The sequence below is a fragment of the Mixophyes fleayi genome, chromosome 2 (genome assembly GCF_038048845.1).
Source record: "Mixophyes fleayi isolate aMixFle1 chromosome 2, aMixFle1.hap1, whole genome shotgun sequence".
In the NCBI taxonomy this organism is placed as follows: domain Eukaryota; kingdom Metazoa; phylum Chordata; class Amphibia; order Anura; family Limnodynastidae; genus Mixophyes; species Mixophyes fleayi.
The window spans coordinates 28991933-29018432 of record NC_134403.1 but is presented as its reverse complement, the minus strand read 5'-3'; the positions used below and the strand labels follow the sequence as shown (position 1 = coordinate 29018432).

The 26500-nt window shown below is 41.5% G+C and overlaps 1 protein-coding gene across 1 annotated transcript in view; it reads right to left on the bottom strand.

Annotated features, from left to right (window-relative positions):
- The window catches only part of DEUP1 (deuterosome assembly protein 1), a 37027-nt gene extending 10862 nt beyond the window's left edge, over positions 1–26165 (bottom strand). Inside the window, exons 1-11 of the mRNA XM_075198727.1 lie at positions 26024–26165; positions 24135–24202; positions 23487–23658; positions 21902–21997; positions 18176–18310; positions 15756–15869; positions 12428–12682; positions 10716–10852; positions 9611–9701; positions 5491–5661; positions 196–383 (exon numbers count right to left, since the gene is read on the bottom strand). Of these exons, the coding sequence (XP_075054828.1) occupies positions 196–383; positions 5491–5661; positions 9611–9701; positions 10716–10852; positions 12428–12682; positions 15756–15869; positions 18176–18310; positions 21902–21997; positions 23487–23658; positions 24135–24202; positions 26024–26107 (1511 nt within the window). The 5' untranslated portion in view covers positions 26108–26165. The remainder of the gene's footprint in view (positions 1–195; positions 384–5490; positions 5662–9610; positions 9702–10715; positions 10853–12427; positions 12683–15755; positions 15870–18175; positions 18311–21901; positions 21998–23486; positions 23659–24134; positions 24203–26023) is intronic.
- Positions 26166–26500: the final 335 nt, after the last annotated feature.

Here is a 26500-nt window from a genome sequence, read left to right as displayed (position 1 = left end):
TTTAAGTCGATATAAAAACACCCAACGATCACTTTCTTATGTATGTCAGTAAATGTCTAAAACACAAGCTATTGGCTCTGCAGTGGTTACTGAATTAAAACCATAGACTGTTAGGACTCACACCGTGCCCTAGTTACACGACAGATAGAGTGCCACGTGTTACCAGACTCCTAGTGGGAAGACATCGCTGTGTACCTGTGTTGTTGTACCAGGCTCTGTGCCCTGGTGGCATCTCTCTGCCAGAGATCATCTTTCCTCCTCTCCGGCTTCTCGCGCTCTATCTCCTGAGCGCTGGTACAGTACTTCTCCGGCCTGTCCTGCTGTGGTTCCAGGGACGCACTACAAAGGTCCGCGTGGATGGACTCTTCTGCAGATTTCAACACCTACAAGATATTATATACAAGTCATAATATTACACCTTCTAGTCATTCAATAACCCACAGGGGACAAAAACAGCGTTTATGTTTAGTTTTTATGCAGTATTCTAGGCTATGTTCATGAACATACATACAATTCTGTATAAAAAAGGGAGACTTATCTCACAGAAGAGGAGCTGATCACATCATTATTTTCTACCCAGTTGAATACTGATCACAATAAACCATACTGTAGTTTTGTTTCTCTCCTCTTGGTTTTGTCTCTCCTCTTTGTTTCTCTCCTCTTGGTTTTGTTCTCGGTCATTAAAGCTGGTCTGTCATCTACACGCTGTGGAGGCAGCCGTTGTGTGTTGCACTAATACCTACCTATTAATGCACTAGGAACCAGTGACACTGCAGGGCACACGTGTGATGGATCTGGTTCCTAGTGAATAGAGGCTGCAATCTCATGTGAATTAAATTCCCTGGTTTCCACCAGCTGTATTACCAATATGGAAGACAAATATTTATTGGTCATGGGCAGCACGGTGGCTCAGTGGTTAGCACTTCTGCCTTACAGCACTGGGGTCATGAGTTCAATTCCCGACCATGGCCTTATCTGTGAGTAGTTTGTATGTTCTCCCCGTGTTTGCGTGGGTTTCCTCCAGGTGCTCCGGGTTCCTCCCACACTCCAAAAAAAAAAAAAGAGAGAAGAAGAAGAGAGAGAAGAAGAAGAGAGAGAAGAAGAAGAGAGAGAAGAAGAAGAGAGAGAAGAAGAAGAGAGAGAAGAAGAAGAGAGAGAAGAAGAAGAGAGAGAAGAAGAAGAGAGAGAAGAAGAAGAGAGAGAAGAAGAAGAGAGAGAAGAAGAAGAGAGAGAAGAAGAAGAGAGAGAAGAAGAAGAGAGAGAAGAAGAGAGAGAAGAAGAAGAGAGAGAAGAAGAAGAGAGAGAAGAAGAAGAGAGAGAAGAAGAAGAGAGAAGAGAGAGAGAGATTAGGGTTAGCCTAGCGCTAACCTGGTGCTTCTCTGCTGGAAATTCCCCCCGAGAAAATCTAGTTGCACTTTAAAGCTTTTATTGACTCTGTAGCTTATAGCAACAGGTCTGTATTTAAAGCACATAGAACTCAGAGTAGGGAGCAGTGATTTATGTAGGTTGTGAAGGCATAGAACTCAGCAAATGTTTGTAGCTTGATTCATAACTGGGAGCTCTGCATGGAATGTCACCATGTATAAAAGTAGAAATGTTGGAAGCCATGTGACCGTAGGAATCAATGTATCTGACTTTGCACTTTACAAGCACTAACAATACAGTCAGGTTGTTCTTATTACATGGCTTGTAAAAGACATTGCAAAAAAGCTAATGTGATAAAAGCACTTATAGTGTACCTGTTGCTTACACACAGAGGAAAAAGCTATTTTGTAGGCTGAACCAATATCATGCAATGTCAATGCACTAAAATCAAGGGATGTCACTGAAGAATAAGTCATGATAACGCTTCAACACAGAGTTTATCCATTTCAAATTCATCCTCTTAACCTATTACGCTGTCCTCTCTCTTGCCAAACAGTCCGACTTTAAAACCCTTATCTCCTCGCAGTACAAAAAACACCATTGATTCTTTTACACCATCAGCTCCCCTCCCTATTTTGTGTAAAATCACCTTGAACCGCACCCCAGAGAACGCAGCAACGTCCAATTCATCTTCGAGTGCAAAGGACAATTACTACAGCCTATGATTTCATGGGTGGAACGGGGAGTGGACTGGGCGTATGCAGGTAGTCAATGTACAGTAAGGACTTGCCAAGCTCAAGCGCACACAGCAGTGTCTGATCCAAGCTTTGGGCATCACTAAGATAAGCGTTTTACTGTCGTATCACTTGCTCCATCTACAAGTTAGGTGTAAGTGACCGCTGTGTATGCATGTACAGTAGGCGTTCATAACATCCTAATAAATGTATTTTCTGGAAGGAAAAAAAACCCAAAACACTTAGCCATTAATGACAAAATATTTTAAAAAACTATATTATTATTAACAGGTGACATGAATAGATTTTTTTTTTTCTTTTTCCCATGCATTCTTTTTTGGACTTTATATTCCACATAATTAACTTGTTTGTCAGAGAAGACATATCTTTATAGGCGATCCTTATTGAATACGGACGTGCCTATGCCCACTTTCCATACGTTTTTTGTTTTTTTTTTTAAAAAAATAAAAAATGCAATTCACGTTCGTTTTGTGTGCCTTATTGAATCAGGCCCGTAATATGATCTGATGCTTCCCTGAAAAGGTAATGTTTTAAGTCCTCTGATAAATATACAGAGATGAGCCGCTACTTCACCAAAACTACACTCAAGCATTCCTTTATTTTCCAGTTAAAAAGTTCTATTTAATAAGACTGGTGTTTGTACAAAATAGCACATTCTGTGTTTTCTTCTCTACTGACGTTTTATGAGCAAAGAAATCAAAGTTCTACTGAAAAGAATTCGGAATTGTCCCCAATACATTGCACCCTACACAGAGATGAAAGACACCCTGCACCTGCCAAGGAGATGTCTGAAGATATGAACCATTCAGCTGAACGAGTGATGTTGTGAAGAAGAGCCTGACACGCGGTAATTCATCACGCCTGTCTGTTTTTATAGCCATATAAATTATCATGTTACTTTGTAGGCTTCCAAGCCTCTCTACAGACTGACGAATGTGGATACACATAGAAGGCGAGGGGGAGCGGAGAGCCAGGGATGTATCCAGTCTCTCACCCAGTTACATATTGCTCTCTAGGCATCAAAGGTTTGCTTATTCTCACAAATCACTATACAGTATTGTTAGGATGATGTTGGCACGTCCGCTGAATGCAGCCCAATTACAGCTGTACTGGTTCTCACAATAATTGACAGCTCTGTCTTTTTACTTTGGTCAGTGTCAGAATGAGAGCGAGCAGCAAAACGGACAGTAACCCTTTGTGAACTAGCAAATATTGTCCTACCAAGGTGACTCAGATATGTGTTGGACTGAGATTAAAGTGGACGTTGTAGATTCATAGCTGGTGATCTGGTGACAACAAGAAGCAGCTTACAAGTAACCTGTATCCGATTCATGCAGATGTTCCCCCCCCCCCCCCCCCTCCCCACTCACATCAATGTGTGCAGGCAGCCTTATTCCGGCAATACCAGGAAAGAACAAGAGACCGAAGGATTTGTTTTTAAACCTCTAGATATAGATTTCCAAATAAATCTGTGATGTTTAGGTTATGTATTCACTCCAAAGAATTTAATATCCTATTTGATAAGTATAATATGACAAACAGAGATGTCACTTCCGTAAAATGCATCTTAGAATGTTATATATAACTAACCCTATAAACATTTTTAGTCGATTAAACTACAGATAACTGTTAGGTACTCTTTGACAGAGTGTATCCAACAACTTAAAGCAGTTAGATGTGAAATTGAAGTCAAATGAAGTGGGGGGGATTCAAATGTAAGAAACAAACCCACTCAAACATTTATAAAAGTGGACATATGTGTCAACCCTCCATAAAGTATAGGTCATTTTTACAAAAAAAAAAAAGGGACACTAAAATTGCTTTGTCTGAACCCAAAACAACTAGCAGTTGAGATGTGAATTGTTCAGCTGTTGATTGGGACAGGCAGAAAATCAAGTAGACGATGAGCGATTTGCCAGTGTTTGCCGTCATCTGCTTATCACACTTACTGGGCCTCATGTCACCCATCTGATTTGGTCAGTCACGTGGGTGACCATATTGGACTAAGTCTCCTCACTGGCTGCTGAGGCCAGCCGGATACATCTGCCCATGTACAAGCAGCTTCTGACACCATCTACTGCCCAGAAAATGCATATTGTTATTTTCAACTTAAATTTTCTCTTCTCTGATAAGACACGTCCCTCTCGGATTATCTTAATGTCCCTCTTGAAGAGCCACAGACTATGCTCAATCAGTCTCAAGTAAATAATGGAGAAAGCCAACTCCCAGGGCTAGATTTACTAAGCTGCGGGTTTGAAAAAAGTGGGGATGTTGCCTATAGCAACCAATCAGATCCTATCTTTCATTTATTTAGTACTTTCCACAAAATGACAGCTAGAATCTGATTGGTTACTATAGACAACATCCGCACTTTTTCAAACCCGCAGCTTAGTAAATCTAGCCCCCAGAGTCCATCAATCAACTCAGTCTCTCTCACTTGTGTATCAGTGAAGCTGTCCACACGTAACAATTGCATCAATTTGTCCAATTTAGACCAAATTGGCCCAAAAAAATCGCTACATGTACGTGGCTGAGGACAACTGAAATCCGACTGGACTTTAATCAGTCCCGAATGAAAACGTAGTCAGATAGTAAACGCTCCAGTAGTTTGACAATCAGGCTGAATGTCCAGATCCTAATGTAGTGGTGGACAACAGTCAGCCCCCAGCTGGTTGCTCCCGATCTGCGGTCTGAGTGGAGTGCGGAACTATTATGGAGCGCGTGGTCCAAGGGGCGTGTAGGGCTATTATGGAGCGCGTGGTCCGAGGGGCGTGTAGGGCTATTATGGAGCGCGTGGTCCGAGGGGCGTGTAGGGCTATTATGGAGCGCGTGGTCCGAGGGGCGTGTAGGGCTATTATGGAACGCGTGTGGATGGAAGAAAATACAGCTGCCAAACCAATCTGAACACACTCTAAGCTCGTGTAGTCATCGTTATGCAAGAAAAATTCTGTAACCGTGTCTGAGCCACAAATCAAACCAGAGCCGTAGTGTAAAATTTTAGCGCCTAAAATATTTATAAACTGCGCCCCACTTCATCATTGCGGCCTCTCACACAGCCCTAGTTACGGCCCTGCATCAAACAACAAAATGTCTATTATTCACAACAAATATATTTTTAAGAGAATCTAATAGTAAAAACCAAGAACCTAAGCAAACAAAAGAGAGTGCTTTCTTAGAATGCCCCATCTATAATCATGAAATGAATAAATGTAAGACTGAATGGACGGGCTCTGCATCGCTACCTGGTGGTTATAAGTGGCACGGCAGTTTTTTTCTTTAAAACTTTAAAATTGCAGGCACCTGCAATTCACCCCAGTGGATGGAGCACAACATGGTAAGAGCGTATAAGTGCCAAATGTAATTTACAAACCTGTCTGTGCACAGTCTCATGCTCTCTCACTTCCAGCTCCTGCTCCAGGCGAGACACTTTTTGGCTTATGGTTGCTATGGTGACATCTTTCCGATTTAGCTTTGCAGTCAGGTCAGAGATGTCCGCCCTCAGCCTCTCCAGGTCAGCGACTTTAGAGGGGTCTTTTTCAACCTGTCAGAACACAAAACCATGTACAAGATTGGCCACAAATCCGAGTTATAGAGATTTCCATGGGATATTAATACAAAACACAAGGTTCATATATTTCTATCACACTGCGGCAATATAAATAAAATAATGATATGAACAATGTTTCTATTTCTTATTTCAGATGATTTCTTTTTATACTCTTATCACTCTGTATGGTCACACCCAAGCTGTCTGAATAGCAATTTTTGGTAGATTATATATCTTAAATATACAGTGAGTTTTAGGCAATGTTTACTTTTTACTTAAAGCACACCAGTCACCTATACATGTGGGGGCATCCATCGTGGGCGTTGAACTAATATCATGCTTATCTAGTGTCCTGGAATGGAAGTGGGGCCTCCCTGGACTCCCGCGAGAGTTGGCCACCCCCCTGGATACCGCTTCTCTTTCCTTGTGAATTGAGCAGGCCTTGATGACGCGATATGCGTGACCAGGCCCCGCCTCTGCGGAGCAAGGACTGATGAAGCATTTTTATCTTTGCATTTTCTTACCAACATTCGGTGTATAGGCATCGATGTGTATTATAATCTTAGTAACTGACTATATAAAACTCATAATTGTGCCCCCCCAATTCATATTATGCCTTATAATTGTGCCCCCCCAATTCATATTATGCCTTATAATTGTGCCCCCCCAATTCATATTATGCCTCATAATTGTGCCCCCACCAATTCATATTATGCCTCATAATTGTGCCCCCCCAATTCATATTATGCCTCATAATTGTGCCCCCCCCAATTCATATTATGCCTCACAGTTGTGCCCCCACCAATTCATATTATGCCTCATAATTGTGCCCCCCCAATTCATATTATGCCTCATAATTGTGCCGCCCCCCCAATTCATATTATGCCTCACAGATGTGCCCCCAGGTTTTAGCCGCAGCTCACTCAGCAGGATACAATCCTCTTCAATAGACCTGACCATAAAACGGTTCTGCACATCTCGACGGGAGAGATCGGGTCCTCCTGTGCAGTCTCCTTCTGGCTTCGGGTAATAAGAGAAACACCAGTGGAGGGATCAAAACCAACGGCCTTGTAGTCAAGTATAGCAAAAGAAAGTCTGACCAAGGCTCTCAAGAAGAAATGCTTTTCAATATATTCATAGTGTCTACAAATACATCATATTTACCAGTAGTAGGTCCCAATCTATATTAACCAATAGATTGGGACCTACTACTACATACAAAGCGAGGGTAACATTTACCCTCGCTTTGTATGAATTACATTTGTGCTAACAAAGTTACTCTGGGGGTGACAGGACACTACATTACCAACGTGGCCAATTGTTTTCTTGTCTAATCAGCGTTACGCTAATATTAGTGAATGACCCTCGGGGTTGTGTCATTCTAAGTAGACATTATTACACAAGCCGTAGGTGTACCATCATTTACCGACATGCGGCAGAGGATGTAGAGTGATGTCATTGACATTACATAGAACATTTCAAACATTGCATCATTGACATCATAGGATCTTCTGAATGATGGGGGCTAATTAAAGTTGCGTGTACCCGTAGCCCAATTTCCTGTGTTTTTTTTGGCTTTCGGACAGATGTAATTAATTAAACCGCACTCTCCCATAGCAGTTGTACAAATAGTATTAGGGCGCTAGATAGGACCTATAAGATAATTACAGCTGCCCCTGATCGCTAGGATGCAAACCTAGACCAAAAGACAAATAGACATAAAACAGATAAAGAGGCGCTAGTAATTACTTGATTAAAAAATTATTGTCATTTATTATTATAAACATATACCAGGAACATATATTCCCTAAATAGGGATTTTAACAAAGGCTCCTATACCTTGGGTAGAGCAGGTAAAAAAATCACAGCACTATCAGCTATGAGCACTCGGACAGTTATTTGAAATGACAACCAATATTAATAAAAGTCAATAAACTCCGAGTGCTCATAGCTGTCCGAGTGCTCATAGCTGATAGTGCTGTGATTTTTTTACCTGCTCTACCCAAGGTATAGGAGCCTTTGTTAAAATCCCTATTTAGGGAATATATGTTCCTGGTATATGTTTATAATAATAAATGTCAATAATTTTTTAATCAAGTAATTACTAGCGCCTCTTTATCTGTTTTATGTCTATCTCTCCCATAGCAAGCAACAGTCCTAAAAGATTTTTAGACATTGGACACTTAAACATGTCTATTTCAGGATTAAAAAATGGATTCTTGCTTATTGGGTGATGATGATGATGATGATAATGATAATAAACTTTGCCCTGTATTGGTAAAAGTGAACTTGCATGTATGTTTATTACATTCTCCAGCCATTACCGGTCATTGAAATTAAAGACCACTGTCAGACAGCTGTTCCTGCAAACAGATCACTAGAACTTATCTTCTCTAACTATTTATTCATAGAACCCATTAATGTTACATGACGGAGTCTTACACAGTCTGCACATCCATCTGTCACTAAGCAGCAATTACCACATCACTGAATTCCATTATAAAATAGGACACAAAGGAGTATGCTAATCATTTATTTATTTTAATATATAAGTAAGGACAGTGTCAAAACCCAAAACAAATATCTGCTGAGGCGGACATGGATCTACGTAGAACATTACCACTTTCATCAAAGTAGTAGAAGACTGGAGTATGTGGTATATGAAACGCAGAAACAATGTGATCTGAAGGGTAGTAAAGGACATTACAATGAGCCGCAACCGGTGTAATCTATTTACACTTCATATGGGATGACACAGGGCCTAGAAGCATGTTTTAGAGAAACAAACTGCATATTCAGAACCACCCCGCTACCAATCAATGGGCCAACGGCTTCATCAGAACCACCCCGCTACCAATCAATCAGCCAACGGCTTCCTCAGAACCACCCCGCTGCCAATCAATCAGCCAACGGCTTCCTCAGAACCACCCCGCTGCCAATCAATCAGCCAACGGCTTCCTCAGAAACACCCCGCTGCCAATCAATCAGCCAACGGCTTCATCAGAACCACCCCGCTGCCAATCAATCAGCCAACAGCTTCCTCAGAACCACCCCGCTACCAACCAATCAGCCAACGGCTTCCTCAGAACCTTGGGGGTTCTACTATTTGGCCTCTGTATGCAAACTTTTCTTTCTCCAAATTAGGCCCCGCTTTGAACAATGGGCTATGGAAGAGCCCAGCAGTGTCACTGATGATCATCATAAGACTCGGCTATATCCAAGTGCCAGGAACCTGCTAAAGACAGTTGGTGGTGGGGGGAGGGACCACCCCCGAAGTGGTATTATTAGGAAGGGAGGGGTTAAAGTAAAACCCTCTATATAGTGTGGTGTCATCTAAATCGCAATGTGTCTTCTGCATCAGTACTGTCACAGGGTCCTAATGCACTCTCCAACAAAGTGGGTGTCTCCACTGTGACAAATTATAAACTGACTTGGAGGCAGTATATCTGAGTGAAGGTTATAGAATTTTACGAAAAATGTGTGAAAAAGGTAAAATCATTGACAACTGGAATAAGTCCTGATATATGGAATAGGACATCTTCCTGAAATCAGCAGTTGAAGACTCAGACATGACTACTATTGCAAAGTTTGAGGTTCAACTACCGTTCTTCAGTAAAATTTCTATTTCAAGCATTAGGAGTTATTCCAACAGTACTCAGACTAATTATTTTAATTGGGCAAGATCATTTTTGAATGACGTTACCCTTTACCTTGAAATATAATTTCTTGAAACCTGAATATTGGCAGTATGCTTTATCTCTTTATGCAGTTTGTATCTAAATAATGTCAGCCAAAGACTTCACATTGCAGAACAGTCTGCGTGTCCAGGAATTGATTATGAAAATATCAACCTTTCAACAAATTAAGCAGAATAAATATCAGCTGTAAATGTATACCATGAGCACCGCCCTCAGCGCTGTCAGTTCTCCTGCGGTAACATTACCTGATCTTTACAAGGAGACAATTGTAACCTCTTCTGAACCTTCTCTTTGTTCGATGTTCTGTTCTTTGTGTGTAAATCAGACTCTGGAAAGCTGAAATACAGAAATAAAATGTATTTTCTCATGAAATATGACAAGAAGCTGCTTTACGGTCACTTCATTTACTTTTGAACCCGAGAAACTGAACGGTAAATATATATATATATATATTAAAAAAATCTCACTTAAAAATGATTAATCTGACTAACAGTACATACATCTCATTATGTATTAAGCTTTGCTATGATGTGGAGGTTTTATTAGAAATAAATCCATCACAATTTACAACATGAATGTAGCTTACAGAATATAGAAATACGATGTAAGTTGTGAGTGTTTGGAGGTCACTATATTATAGGATTGTTGGGGTTTGCCATTTCATAATAAAAAAAAAAAAATAGAAACATGTTTTATAGAAACACTGCATCTTCAGAACCGCCCACGGCCTCAGAACTGCCCGTTAACCATCAGCCAACGGCGGCCTCAGAGCCGTCCGTTAACCATCAGCCAACGGCGGCCTCAGAGGCGCCCGCTACCCATCAGCCAACGGCGGCCTCAGAGGCGCCCGCTACCCATCAGTCAGCGGTCGGCATCAGAACCGCCCGCTACATAGATATATTACACATTTTCAAGTTTTCAAACCACCACTCCCGCTCCCCATCACAATAAATATGCACTGGCCCCCTGTGTCTCCCAATGTACAGGGCTTCAGTAACATTGCTACACCAGAGCAACAGATGGGGCACATCTTCGGCTACCCGTACACTCTAGGTGGAAAAGCTCACCCCTCTTCCTGTCTTTAGATCAGAAAGGAGGGGGGGGGGGTTATCCAAACTCTACACCGCAGCAGTCCTCCGACATGATTAATATCAGCCACATACTAAAGGTTGTGCGCCTAAAATGTAGTTGTAAACCCCGCTGCCCCCTTTCTGGTCAAAGGACTGGAAGAAGGGTGGTCTTTTCAATACACTGCATCCGACCAAGCCATCCCCTGTGCAATACTTATCACAATGGGCATGTACATGGCAAACATGGTGATACTTCACCAGTGCATAACATGGTGCTTACCTGAGCTTAGTGGCCTGTGAATTCGGATACTGCATCATGTCTTTGTGTATCTGCCTCTGATCCAACTCCACAGCCCTCAAAAGGTCATCGCGGGCCTGGAGTTCAATTGTAGCTTCAGAGAGCTCACTCTCCAGTCTCTGGAGGGGTCAAACGATACAAAACAAAAATTGATTTTATATTTTAAAATGTGCGAGTCTGTTAAACATGTGATAATCAATCAGTAACCATTTAAATAAATAAAACGTTTTTATGTTGGCATTGGGCCATTATTAGACTTTTGTAACTAGCAGGATAATGACAAGACTAGCCAGCCATGCCATAATCTTTACTTATTGTGCACGTTTCACAGAGAACACCCTGAGATTCTTCAGACAGACAATCTCACAGGCAAATGTCATCATCAAATTATCTAATCAACTACTTTCTTTAAGTCCCATCAGGCCATCCCCAAATTTCAGCCTTTAAATATTCTGTTCAATCAGGACCACGTCCACATGTTCTCTTTACATCCCTCACTGTCTCCTTGTTACTACTTCTATCATTCAGCTTTACTTTATGCCGTCTGGTTATCACTGGTTATCAGCGGATGCCAGTACTGCTACCATCCATCACCATGTGTTCCCTTTAATGTCTAACAAACTCCAATTGGACAGAGCCGTGTCACATGCTAGTGATGGAGAGCGGGTCTGAACAGAGCCCATTAGACAGGTAACCACAAGACCAAAATCTTTTCTGCAAACACCTAACATGCTGAGAATTTCAATAGTACTCATTGGGAAGTCCCCTTCCTTGGCAGGGGACTTCAGGAGCTTGTTCAGGAGCCGCTACATGCGAGGCCTCCACGAGCCACAAACAATAGCCAAGAACGGCTTTTGGTCTGAAAAGGAGATTGGCCAGTGACAAATCATTGTGTGTAATAATTGCCCTACTGCACAAAACAGTGCAGTCTTATTTGCCTACCCATATAGGAGGACAAATCGAAGACAGATCCAGCCGTTTGTTGATCAGACAGAACAACCAGACTTTGATACGAGTGATGTACCAAAATGTAATAAAATGAAAGCATCTCAAATAGATTCCATGATACAGATTCACAGTATATAGAATATTGAAGCAGACACTTAATTCATGGTGACAAGTTCCTCTAACACAGTGTTGGCTAACCTGTGACACTCCAGGTGTTGTGAAACTACAAGTCCCAGCATACCCTTCCAGCAATAAGCTGCTATATATTGGCAAAGCATGCTGGGACTTGTAGTTTCACAAACACCTGGAGTGTCACAGGTTAGCCAACACTGCTCTAACACGATGTGGGAGTTGCAAAATGCCCCATCAATGGGAAGTAATGTTTTTCAATACACACTGAACATTATGCGACTCTCTGTGTGAAATAAATTGAGGGGACCAATGTTGTCTAATATTTTACAGACTATAGCTTCATTTTAGTAAGAAAGGTGCAATACAAATACATTCCTCTCATAAATACTAAAACATCCTTTCAATTGTGACTCTTATTTTAGGTCACATGGAGAATCCTGCAGCCAGGAAACGTACTTGGCAGCCTGTAAGGTCAGCACTGAACTTGGTAAATGTTCCATTACAGAAGAGCTGGATATTTGACCCGTAAGAGTCTGTTAGGGTAACACTGTGGTTGCACAAGTGACAAGTTATGACCATTGATACTTATGTGCTGTGTTCTATAATTTCGTTACCTGGCACCGCTGCTGACAGTTCCTCAAACCTTGTAAGAGCTTCTGCTTTTCATCTTTCAGAGAGTCCCTGCTTAATGTGATTTCTTTTACAGTAGACTTTAGCTTCTCAATGATGAGCCCATCAGCCCCGATCGTCTCCTGAGAAGCATCAAGCTGGCATCTCAGTCTTCTCCTCTCACTTTGGATGTTGGTAATTGCTGGATCCTGCATCTGTGTCCTGCTGGACAGCTGTTCCTGATAGCTCAGCGACTGCTTCTATACAACCAGACATCACATTACAATTATACACTGTATTCTCCATCGCCGGGGAAAATAATTACACCCCAAGTGCCAATTAGACAGATGAAAATGCAAAAGCTTTCTGCTCACTAAGCAGAATAATTACTGGATTGGAGTATTTAGAGTAAATATAAGGAGGTGAAAGCAAAGGGCAAAAGAAAAGGTGTCTATTGAGGTCAGTGCAAAAAAACCCCCCCAAAAAAACTTTAAATGGAATTACTGACTTGTGTCTCTAGGTTCACAGATCTAATTTTATAATGATCATGACACAAGCAAAACAAAAATGTAATGGATTAAAGAAATCCAGTTTTCATTGGTGCGAAGGTGGAAGAAGTTAAAGGGTGTCAAAAACTAATTGTTAAGATGATGAATGAATGAGTGAATGAGTGAATGAATGAATGGATGATGGTGATGATACAATTCTTAAACACAATTTCAGCAGCTCCTCTTTAAATGTTTAAAAGCATACCCACACTTTACAATATGGTCATTAAATTTGATTTGGATTGAATCTTAGAAGAGATATCGGATTCTAGAACTATTCTTGCAGTTTTATTTTTGGAACTACAGACTTTCTTTCTATTTCCGGTCTACGGCTGTCTCAGTATTAATTGATCATGTCGTTTAAAGCCAAGGCTAGGTACACACTGGACAATTTTCGGTCCAATCTGTTGTCTACACAATACAAACGATTTGCCTTCAGATCTGTGCTCTTCATCTGGTCCTCTAGTCGGTTATAGAATGACAGAACAATAGTCATTCATTCACTCATTCCTGTCACACGGATTAAAACTACCTTGTTATAGCTTTTCACATGACTGTGACTCAAACTAAATATTCAGTCTCAGAATGAACAGATTACTCCATCTACAACACTTTCTACATTTAGCCACCGGGACATGTTCATTGCCGGCATCGGCTGAAAAGACCACGACTCTAAGCTCTACGGAGATCGTGGTCAGTGAGTGCACACACGCTGCATGATCGGAAGGAGATTATTAAACATGCCGACCAACCAAATGAAACGACAATCGGCACTTTGTCGTTCATCGTGCGAGTATACACACCAACGCGATATGCGGCTGAGCGACTGTTTATCGGCTGATTGGCCCGATAGATGGCTGAAAAAACTCCAATGTGTACCTAGCCTTAGGTAGCCTAAGGAAGAAGATCTTCACTTCTGTGCAAAACTCTTATAGAAACACGATGACCGTGCACATGGAGATTCCAAGTCGGCACAACAGAAAAAAACTTGGCTGCACATTTTGATGAATACCGACAACAGCACCATGCTCTAAATCTACCATAAAACACAAAACATTTTATATGACATTTTACCTTTACCATATAAACTGTCCTATGGCAAAAGACGTCCATTAATATGGAAATTTATTTGTGCTCAATTACTACCCACTTTTAGACACATAGCTATGAGATAATGTACTATGGATGAAATTTGTATATATTACAAATGTATCCATTTAAAAGGATTTAAAAAAGCCATAAATACTATTCTGTTCGTATGTGTAATAATAGCTGTGTTGCAACACTTTACTTAACTTGTATAAGAGGTTTCAAAATAATTCGGATGCTTTGCAACCCATAAGAGAGATCAGAAACCGAGAAGTATCCAAACATTCCGAGCCACCAAGTGATTGTTTTAACCTGGTCAGCGATATACAGGACAGTTTGTATGTAGAGCTGACACTGCACTTAGATCCAAGCCAGGAATTATATCTGCTGCATTAGGAAGGAGCTTATGAATTTTAATCCGTAATAAACCAGAACACACATCAAAATCAATGGAGTGAGTCAGTCACATTAATTCCATTACAAGCTGAGGTTCACAAGTATCTCCATGAATCCAGTTTCTACAAATGAACTTTAACCTCTTATGAATGATAAAGGTCAGGACCTGCATTCATCATTTAATAGATACAATGATGACATCATTGCCTGGAACGGCAGCTACAGACTTCTGCAATGGTTTAGAGAATACATTACCATAAACTGGCTCAACTTCAATTTCACAGAGAAATCAGCTACCTGGACCTCACACTGAGAATAGGGACACAATAAGCCCCACGCCCCTGGTTTGTCCAAACCCTGCCCATACCCCCCTAAAACACCCACTTGTAGGAGAAAGTCCACCCATTTCTGCAGAAGCCCTACTCCTTTCGAGGCCAATGATTAGGGACTGTCCCAACAAACTTGAGTTGGGAGGTATTGTGCTAACCTTGTGGATAACCTCAAAATATAATAAAAAAAAACCAAAAAACAACATACCACAAGCACGCAGATAGCTTCTTACCAACCAGAAATGTTGTGACATGTAAGAAAAGTACAGTCTACCCTCCACTACAACAGTTATACAGTCTACAAACACCTCCACTGTTAATAATGACATTGTTCTGCAGCGTGCAAATGGGGCTTTCAGTTAATATAGCACACAAGTTAACCCGTGCATGATACTCATGCATTCTAGTCAAATCAAGCTACTTAAGGTCTTAAAAAGGTTCTTGTCATGCATTTGGGCCTAGCCCAGGCCTCCTCAGGGGAAGAGCGTTACTTCCCAACGCAAGCGCCCTTTTTAATGTGTGTTCACGAGGTAAAATAACCTCACGAAAATGAGTTTGACCCCTCAACTCGTAAATTTAGCCTTTACTACCCCTCCCACGGGGGGAAGGGGGGGATGATGGAAGTTAACTGACTTCACTATTCTAATTTTTTTGTCAAATAATGTCAGTATACCAAATTTCAGGTCAATTGGATGAGCCCTTTCTGAGAAAATAGTTTTTTCCACACACACACTAACACACGCCGCTAGGCTTTTATATTATAGATTCTCTCTTCTGCCAATAGAAGGCCTTTTACAACAATCCAGAGAGGAAGTCTTGCAGTTTCTAGTTGTCATTGAAATACAATACTAAGAATAATATGTTCGTAAGCAGGGGACGGACCATCCAAACCAGTCACCTAGCATACAAAGACTAAAACATATTTCTTCTTGAAGCCCCCCAACAGAACAGATTAGGAGCAGGAAGATTACCTGGAAAAAGTCACATTTCTCGGCTAGTGTTTTCCTCTGTTCATTTAAGGTTTTTAAATTATTCTGACACAGCATCCATTGCTTCTCCTGCCGCTTGGCTTGCACTTTATATTCCTGTGTCAGAAAGAATACAGAAAAGGTGGTTTACAAAGACTCATCAATTAGTAGCATGCACATCAGTAATTACTTCAATCTAACTAGCACTAATAGGTTCAGCTATAATTAGATCCCGGTTACACTGAATCTATTAGTGCTGACATTGCAGGAGACACATCAATCCTCTGATTCCTTATTATCGCCATTGCAAAAATAAAAACAAAAACATAACATATCTATGTTTATTTTATATTTTTTTAACTACTTGTGGACTACATGAAGTAGATTTACAGCAGGATGAGGTCTCTATTTATTAGCAATGTTTCATTAGGCCTCCTTTTAATGACGCTGCACACGGCTGTCGCTGGATCTGGGCTGTCACTGACAGACGAAGGAACACAAAGTATAATGAACAGACTAAGGGAGTTCCTGACCCTCCGATCACCACAACACTGTGCTCTAAGTGAACATAGTTTGCTCAATGCGAAAGTATTTCCCAATCCCAACATAGTGATGAAGTCCCTGTCATGGTAATGTGAGGGGAGCCCTTACCAGATCTCTTCCGCCACTAGAACTACTAGATCCATCCAGTGTCCTCCTTGCCCTTTGTTGTCATGTCTGCAGTTGTGTCTACCTTGTATGTCTAGAAAGCACCAGATGTAATATTACTGTGCTGGGGAAGGGGAGTGGGTCCATAAGAAACACTGTTGGCTTATAAATTACATAATTAAACAAATAATTGTGGGGGGGGGGGGGGGGTGAACCCAAGAAACAAAAACACAATGGGCCCAATTTATTAAGTAAAGTAAAGAGGGGAAAAAAAAAAAAAAAAAGAAGGAACTTTGCACCTTGACAAAACCATGTTGCATTGGAGGTAAATTTAAAATGTGATGGCAGATTTATATTTGGGGAGAGGCAAGTCCTAGGTCAACTTTATATTTCATGAAAAAACAGTCAGTATTTATCTAATGAGCAAATTAATATGCACCCCTCGCATTGTACCATGGTTTTGTCCAGGAGAAAACTTACTCCTTTTTTTGCCTTACTTTTCTCAATGAATCAGGCCCAATGTATTTTGTGGCACAGTTACACAAACAAGAGTGCGTCTACATTATGTTCCATGATCAAAATTCCCCAAACTGCCCCCCAGCCAACGAGATATGTCTTCCTAGCCTTGGCCCACCGCCAGTTTCTTAAAAACCAACCAATATTACAACCAACCTTTCTGGACTCCTAGAGTTACGTCAGACCTTGTACAAAACTACAGCTACTTTGTATTACTATACTCGGGCTGTGTATGATTATTATCAGGAGGGCAAGAAGTCATTAGTGCAATTAGTCTGGAAATATCAGTGTTCTCACTAAACGAGGATTATTTACGGCTACACTGCCAGTAATCACCTTGCGAGATACTCCACACTGAACACTCTGTAAATTGCTGTACTCAAAATAACTATTTACTTAATGATTCAAAGCTATTAACGGCAATAAACAGCAAACACGTCGTAAAACAGCTCCGGGTGAGCGTGGGGATCTGTAGCATTAAATCTGTCAGAGACTAGCTGTGTACCACATTTCTTTATTATCGTACGGACACCAGATGAAACAACCTCATAATATTTAATTGTCCATCATCGTTTAGCTTACGGAGCAGAAGGAAAGCTGTGTGTGCAGTCCTAGAGCCTTAACACCATCAGGAACAAACAGCAAGACCTGTACAATTCTCCCTGGACAATACCGAGTGGGGTGGAAATGTTCAAGATAAAAGCAGAGAAAAAAATAATAATCCTGCACCGGGTGCATCCCATATTCTATATGGTACCCGCTGCATGGCAATAGAAATGCCCATATATGATTACAAAACAAAGACAATTGTTGTCAGCGCTTATCGTAAACACTGCATATCTGTGTGTATCTAGCAAAATGACATGAGGTATTGGTTCATATTTAGATAAAAACAGTTAAGCCTGCATCCCAGCGTCAAGGGCACCTCATTATATGCAGGTCTTGCTAGATGTAAACCCCTATACCTTGGAGGCGAGTGCACCCGATTAGAACTGCATTTTAATCCCTTGAAGCTTGGATGCAGGCTTAAATGTTTTGATCAAAACATGAACCAATACTTCATGTCATTTTGTTAAGATACACACAGATATGCAGTGTTAAGGATAAGTGCTGACAACAACTGTCTTTCTATTGGTAAATATTTAAGAATCCTTACCAACCAACTGGATTTTTATTAACGAATAAATAAAAGTAATCTGAAAATGTGGGGTTGTTCTGTTATATACCACAAAAGACATATATGCAGTAACTCCACTCACCTCAAGCTTCTGAAACAACCACCGCAGCTCACACTGACTTTTCTCATGGTCTGCAGAAGCCTCCATACAGTTGTGCTTCTGGTTTTTTACATGATAGTAATGTAGTTTTTCATAATTCTTCTTTAAATTACACAGCTATGAAAAGAAGAAAGAAAATGAACTTAAGGAGCAGCTACTTTGATTGTCCATAGAACAGTAACGGACAGCAGAAAGCTCATAGTTTCTCTCTACATGATGTCCAACTGTTCACAGGACACAAAGCAGCCAATACCTCCCATATTAAAGTTGACTTGTAGACTAAACAAAGTGCAGGAAGCAATTCCCAACTAATAAGAGAATGCAGCCAATCAATTCATGAGAAACTAGTAACATCACTGAGGCACAAACTTATCGGTTCATTGTCCTAGTGACATCACAGGTTCACTGTGTTCTGTTGGATATTCATCATAATCAGCTATTTATATAGGGTCATTAATTCCACAGCGCTAGAGAACTCACTCACATCAGTTCCTGCCCCCTACAAGTATGTTTTTTTTTTGTTTTTTTTTATTGTGGGAGGAAACCCACACAAACACAGGGAGAACATACAAACTCCACACAGATAAGGCCATGGTCAGGAATCAAACTCATGAGCCCAGCGCTGTGAGGCAGAAGTGCTAACCACTGAGCCACCGTGCTGAATTTTCATGAATAGGAGTTCAGCCTATAACATGACTGCCTTTACTTGGCTTCACGTATGAGGTGCAACACAAAAAGGTGATTTTGTAAAAGGTGTGCCTCCGTGATTCAGTTAAGGTGTGCGCCTACACCAATGGTGGCCAACCCGCGGCTCTTTAAGCTTTAAAATGTGGCTCCTGGCATGACTGCAGCTCTGGGTGACCGCGAGAGCATCCAGTGACAACATGTAGGGAGCTCAGAGTGTCACCGATTATCCAATCAGGGAAGGAGGAGGAGAGTCTTCTCCTTCCTTCCTCTGCGCGGGCTCCAGCTGCTAAGTGTGGGAGTTGTAACAGGTAAGGAGCATGTGAAGAAACGGATTGGCATGTATGGAGATCTGATGGCATTTGGGGAGATGTGGGGAGGTCTGATGGACATACAAGGGACATTTGGTTAAGTTTGATGGTGTGTGGGGAGATATGATGGGTATATAAGGGGCATGTGAAGAGGTCCGAGGGGCATGTTAGCCATTTATGACTTTTTTTTATTTTTTATCCCCACTTCAACTGCTTATTGTGTATGCGGTAGCAGTGTGAGCTACTGTAAAGAGACTATAAGTACCCTTTGAACCCTCTTACGCTGTACGAAGCAGCGAGGTAAGAGCTGTGCGGTGCAGACCGCTGCCAATTTGGCGATTGTGATATTTTCTTTTCACTTCACAAAATATTGTAAATGATGTAATATTTTCAATGTACGTGGATACAGTATGCATCTGTTTATACTGTGTATAAGTATATACACACATATAAAAAGGTAAAGTTGGCTCTTTGCCGTATCTATAGATATTTTTTGTCTCCTTGTCTCTGACTGGTTGGCCACCCCTGGCCTGCACTATCTCAGGAGACCTCTCCACAAACTAGAAGTGTGTACAGACGGAAGAGGTGCACTCTATACGGCACAATTCCAAGCTCCTAATACTTTAGTCACTCCAATTATTCCATAAAATGTGTTTTTCTACTACAATACTCATCTATTTAACATCATTTATCACTGTAATGCTACGAATGAAGGGACATTAAGACTGGTTTTATTACAGGTGGCATTTTTGAGTGTGTAAAGATTGTTATTAAAGTGCTTGGAGAGTGCCTAGAACCACACTTCACTGCAGCATAAGACAGAAAACGTGCCCCGGTACGCCCGCTTAGTAGTTGACAAGGAAATGCTCTTACTCCATCCAACACCTTCTCTAAGCCTGCGCAGACTTCTGCTCCCCTGCAAACTATCATCATAATTTATTTATACAGTGCCAACATATTCCATAGCGCTTTACAATTGGAGACAAACACAGTAAACTAATAAACAAACTGTGTAAAACAGACAAAGAGGTGAGCAGGCCCTGCTCGCAAGCTTACAATCTATTGGACAATGGGAGTTTGATACATGAGGTTAAGTCTACATTTTGCATTTCGGTCCAGCCAGACTGCAAAGGTAAAAGTGACTCATAAGCTAAATGATCCTGTCACACAACAATGTTGGTCAGGGGGTAGTTGTCTTGTGTGAAATTGTGTAACGGGTGGTAATAGGGTAATGTAGCGAGGTTAAGAGGATGGTTGAGGAATATTATAAGCTTGTCTGAAGAGGTGGGTTTTCAGAGAACGCTTGAAAGTTTGTAGACCAGAGGAGAGTCTGTATGAGGGAGAGAATTCCATAGAGTGGGTGCAGCCTGAAAAAAGTCCTGTAACCGGGAATGGGAGGATGTAATTATCTGCTTTTGCTGATATCTAGTGCACTAAATGGAGGTGCACAGTGACAGCTAATGGAGTTTGTAAATGGTCTCCACTGTAGGTGATCTTATTTGCAGTACCTAATGCACTGTGTTTTGAAAGAGTGACATACGTGGGTCTTTTACAGTGAACCTTTAAGTGTCACGGTTTCGTCAAGTGAAATATTGGGAGGTATGCAAATGTAATATGAGAGATCAGCAAACGTGTTAACACACCCTATAAAATATAGATGTTTCTTATACAACACTATTTATTGGAGGGAGAATTCATTACCTCTAAGGATTTATCTTTTTTAGAGGGTGAAATGATCATTGAATACCATGACACGACCATTTTGGTATTACATTATAGTTATTAACAGAAACAATACAAACAAAACAGAAAACAATACATTTTTCATCTATTTTGCATCATATGTACCTAATGAATTAATAGATCCAAACAGTACACATGATCCATCCAGCAAGAGAGGAAACCCAATTAGACACAAGTGGCAATGGTTTAAAGAGTAATAATATTTGCTGTAGCTCAGCAGCTGATCTGAAAGTTTAATATAGGATACAACCTTAAGCTCCCCGCAGGCTGAACACATTTTATTTAAAGCACCGTTTTCTTACTTTTCACACATGTCCCAGTCTTTATTTTAATATCTCGCCGTAATAGGTTGTATTTGTAGAGACATTTATATTTTAAGAATAACTAATAAATATTTAAATTTTGGACTTTTCAACCTAGTGGACCGGAGCTTCTCCTTTTGTTCAACTCTAGTCTTGTAGTCTAAATGTATTTTTAAAACTAAAGTGAGGAGTTTAATAAGATTGCATTTTTTGTACTGAATTCTTATAGTAGAGAATTACAATAGTTGACAAGACTATGTGGTCTTCCATCCCACCGGTGGCCTCCAAAATCCATATATGATGCTGCTACAATAATAATCTACAGCGCTTCCTGTTCTGCATCTACCCCTATTCACACAGTCCCCAGCTCCACCTGACTTTCCAGCTGTCAGTTACACCCGGATCATCGCCTTGGTACTAGATCATATAAAAGAAGGGGAATGTGCTCACAGTCAGCCATTGACGCTACACCCGGTTGGAGTAGGCCCTTCCAGCACCTCTTGGGGCGCCAAGATTTTAACAGCGCCTGTTATTTCATCGATGCCAGCAGCGATCATTATGTATTGGTGCTTGAGGTCACTTCCACATCTCCTGGGGAGCGTTAATAAGAGGCTTTGGGGCTTCCAAGAACAGCTGGTTTGCAGAGTACAGGGAGCGAAGACCTTTACCTGACTTTTCAGAGATTCAAGTTGTCTCTCGTTGTTCTGGACAATCTCACATTGAGCTTCATCTGCTTGTTCCAGCTTCTTTGAGAGGATTCCAATCTGACACATGAAGAATAGATTGTAATGTTATACAGTTTTCATTTACCAGATTATGAAGTATGTTATATACATGAACAGTCACCCTTTACCAGAAGGGTCTTATACTTTTGTTTCCCCCCCAGAGAGATGTCCTCTCATCAATGACCAGCAACATTTACATTCTCTAAAGACAACTTACTCAAATGACGAGCACCAGCGTATTAACCACAACAATTACAGATCACTAGACATGACAATGACACTATTACTTCAACTACTTATTGAACAAAATTCAAAATAACTATTGGGATGCATGTGTCATTATCATTATACATTTGATTGCAATACAGACACTCAGTTCTAGACATGCAACAAATCATTAGAGATATACATAATTAACAGGTCATGCCAGTAGTACATAGGGTTTAACTAACATTAGCAATATCTAACTTTTGAGAGGTGTGTTCTTATTTGGCTTGGTTTTATCTATATCTATCCAGGATGGCAGAAAATTATTTAAATAAAGAGGAGGTCAGTTTAACACATTCCTGCAACAATGTGGCAGGAGCCTAAAAACACTATGTTCTGCTATTGATGACCCCACTCCTTCTACTATCTAAGATTTAGGATTTGGCTTCTTCCTTGCCTCCGTTCCCCTCCTCATATCATGTAACTGCCCCGTCACATGCAGCCCTGTCCTCACTAACACATCACACATCTCCTGATATACTCTGTGTTGCTGGGGGACACTGCTCCTTCCACTATATAACTCTCAGTCTGTGGCTTCCTGCTGCCTCCATTCCCCTCCTCACATCATGTCACTGCCCCTGTCACATGCAGCCCTGTCCTCACTAACACATCACACATCTCCTGATATACACTGTGCTGCTGGGGGACACTGCTCCTTCCACTATATAACTCTCAGTCTGTGACTTCCTGATGCCTCCATTCCCCTCCTCACATCATGTCACTGCCCCTGTCACACGCAGCCCTGTCCTCACTATCACCAATCACAGGAGTGGACAGGTCACTGCCTCCTACAAGATCAGCACATTCATATCCTGCTGCTGTGACCATTCTGATGATCTGATCAATACAAAAAAACAGGACGCACACAGACAAGCAGGAGATGAAGACTGAATACAAAAAGTTATCTGACTCTAGTCAAATACTCCTTAAAATGATGATATTATGTAGTGGTGAGTTAAGTGAACTTCCATACCTTTCCATGGATGTCAACACAGCTGTGAAAATATTTAAAGCTGCACCCTGCCCTATTTTTATATTCCCATTAGCGCCTACAGCACAGAGGAAATATTCTGCTCTCCAGCTGTTGTTAATGAAAAGTCCTGGTAAGAGTCAACCAAGGTGATGGAAGTGCAACACTACATGACCCAGGTGCTGAATTGCAGGTGAGAACATACTGGCATGCAGTACTGATAAGGGGTGAGATCTCCCCTGCCCATACTGTACTCTAGCCCTGACCACTATAGCACTGCTGCGCGGTTACCTCGCAGTCTTTTTGCGCCAAGACACTTCTGGCTTCTGTCAGCTCCCGATCCCGAGCTTCCAGTCTCTGTTCTAGTACATGGACCCGTTTCTCCCATTCCACCTTCTTACTGTTCACCATGATGTCAATCTGATGCATCAATTCCTCCAGATCATTTTCACAGGACAAATCGCTAAATACAAAAACAAACAAAACAATCATTTACACTTTAAATAAATAAAATATTTTCCTCTTTTTCATTTCCTTTATATGGCTAGTAATATGATTTATAAAATAATATTTATAATTATATTTTATATTAAATCGCCACTTACTGTAGATTATATAGGTATTACCAATCAAAGACAAGCTATGTGACCAAATAAAAACACGAGGCTTCAGGTGCTTTTATCAAGGTCAGAGAAATCCATGACGACTTCTAATATCTATATAAGTTTACAGTATGCGGTTAAGTGATGATAACAGAACTCACCGATTATAAGAAAGAACATCAGAACTTAAAATTATATATATATATATATATATATTTACAGGAGTTCAATGGATCACCTGGTGACACAAACATGACATTTCTTTTATGTATATATAGTTATTAGCAGTGACAATCACAGAACCCCTTTAAAGATCGGGAGAAGCGACCATACTCACCCCATTGTCTGGTATGTATAGAATCCGGAGTGCTGCCCGGCGAGATGTTCTCCAATTGGACCGTTTGTCTGTCATGAACAATATATGGTTAGAATAAATCAGTCCAATGCAGCGCTGAACATTAGACTCTCCCACAGAACATATGTGCACAGGTTGATTATTCACACGACCGAAGACATAGATATATATCTCTATATATAGTGAGGCACGTTCAAGTTCATCTAGAGAGTGGAGCAGAGCCCGTTGTACGCTAACTAAAAACACAGTATTGTCACCTCCATTGCAACTGTTGACGACTTGTAGTAAAGGGGGTAGTTCTATTGGGTAGTGGGACCATTTAGCAAAAGATAGAAAAAGTTTTAAAAAACTAAACAGCGCTGCAGGGGAATAAACAAGCACACAAGTTACAACTGACACAGGGGATGAGAGTGTTGTTGGAAGGAACTCATGTCAATCTTGTATGGGTACAATGGGGCCATTACTTAAACCCTGCCCCAAGTCTTAAAACATGCCCACCAATGCAAGTCAGAAAACAGCACCTTCCTCCACATCTACAGATTTCAGTTCATAGCCGCCCACAATACTTTTTGGTTACATTATGAACTCTGAACACTTGCCATGTTGGATGAAATCTCTACCCCGTTTCATATGGGTCATTTCAGACTGTAGTAGTTTTTGAGGGCAGATCTATGCTTTATATAGTACTTGAAATAGATCTGAATAACATGAGATAAATATGAGCTCCCTCTATGTATGGCAATAACTAGAATACCCCCTTTATAAGGAGGAGTGCTATGCATATCATTTGCATAACGCACTTCTGTGCAGCAGACTTGGATATGCTAGGCCACAGAGCTGACAGTCTATAGTAGTACAGATACATTATAAGACTGAACTAGGCTGGTTACAGCTAAACCGAGGGTTTCTTTTTACGTTTATACCTGATGTAGGTAACCTGTGGCTTTTCAGTTTGTTCCTAACTACAAATCCCAGCATGCCCTGCCTACATCTAAACCTGAGGTAGGATACCTGTAGCCCTTCATCTGATGCTGGAACTACAAATCCCAGCATGCCCTGCCTACATCTATACCTGAGGTAGGAAACCTGTAGCCCTCCACCTGATGCTGGAACTACAAATCCAAGCATGTCCTGCCTACATCTATACCTGAGGTAGGTAACCTGTAGCCCTCCACCTGATGCTGGAACTACAAATCCAAGCATGTCCTGCCTACATCTATACCTGAGGTAGGTAACCTGTAGCCCTCCACCTGATGCTCGAACTACAACTCCCAGCATGCCCTGCCTACATCTATACCTGAGGTAGGATACATGTAGCCCTTCACCTGATGCTGGAACTACAAGTCCCAGCATGTCCTGCCTACAGCTATACCTGAGGTAGGAAACCTGTAGCCCTCCACCTGATGCTGGAACTACAAATCCCAGCATGCCCAGCCTACATCTATACCTGAGGTAGGAAACCTGTAGCCCTCCACCTGATGCTCGAACTACAACTCCCAGCATGCCCTGCCTACATCTATACCTGAGGTAGGTAACCTGTAGCCCTCCACCTGATGCTCGAACTACAACTCCCAGCATGCCCTGCCTACATCTATACCTGAGGTAGGATACATGTAGCCCTTCACCTGATGCTGGAACTACAAGTCCCAGCATGTCCTGCCTACAGCTATACCTGAGGTAGGAAACCTGTAGCCCTCCACCTGATGCTGGAACTACAAATCCCAGCATGCCCAGCCTACATCTATACCTGAGGTAGGATACATGTAGCCCTTCACCTGATGCTGGAACTACAAGTCCCAGACATCTTTGCCGCCTCCTCCGCCTGTGCAGAGCCCCATATAATGCCTTTCCCAACGCAGCAGTGCTTATACCTCAGGTGCAGGTGGTCCGCGGTGCAGATCTCCCCCGGGAATAGTTGATGTCCCGGATATAACACTGTTATTACTGTTCATCATCCGCGCCTTTCATGCCGCTTTTACCTAAACCACGCCCACCCACTACTAGCACCGCCCCCGGCCGTGCAAGGCTCATAGCACTGACAAGAGGTAGCTCCTCCCACGACACGCCCTATGAGAGCACCTGCTCGCAGTTCTAGCAGGGCCACGCCTTTTCCTCCTCTGACAGTTCCAGCTCCATGTTGACGGCGTGGGTTGCCATGGAGACAGCAGCTAATATGGGCGACGGGTGGCAGTTGGTAACAATCAATATTGAATAGCGAAGTTTTACTGGATAAACTCTTAATATTTCTCCAGCTGTTGTAGAACTTGTCCTAGGAAGACCACACAGACATATGTTAGCAGTTGGAAGTTGTTTCAGCCATATACAGCACAGTCATCCATAGGTGACAG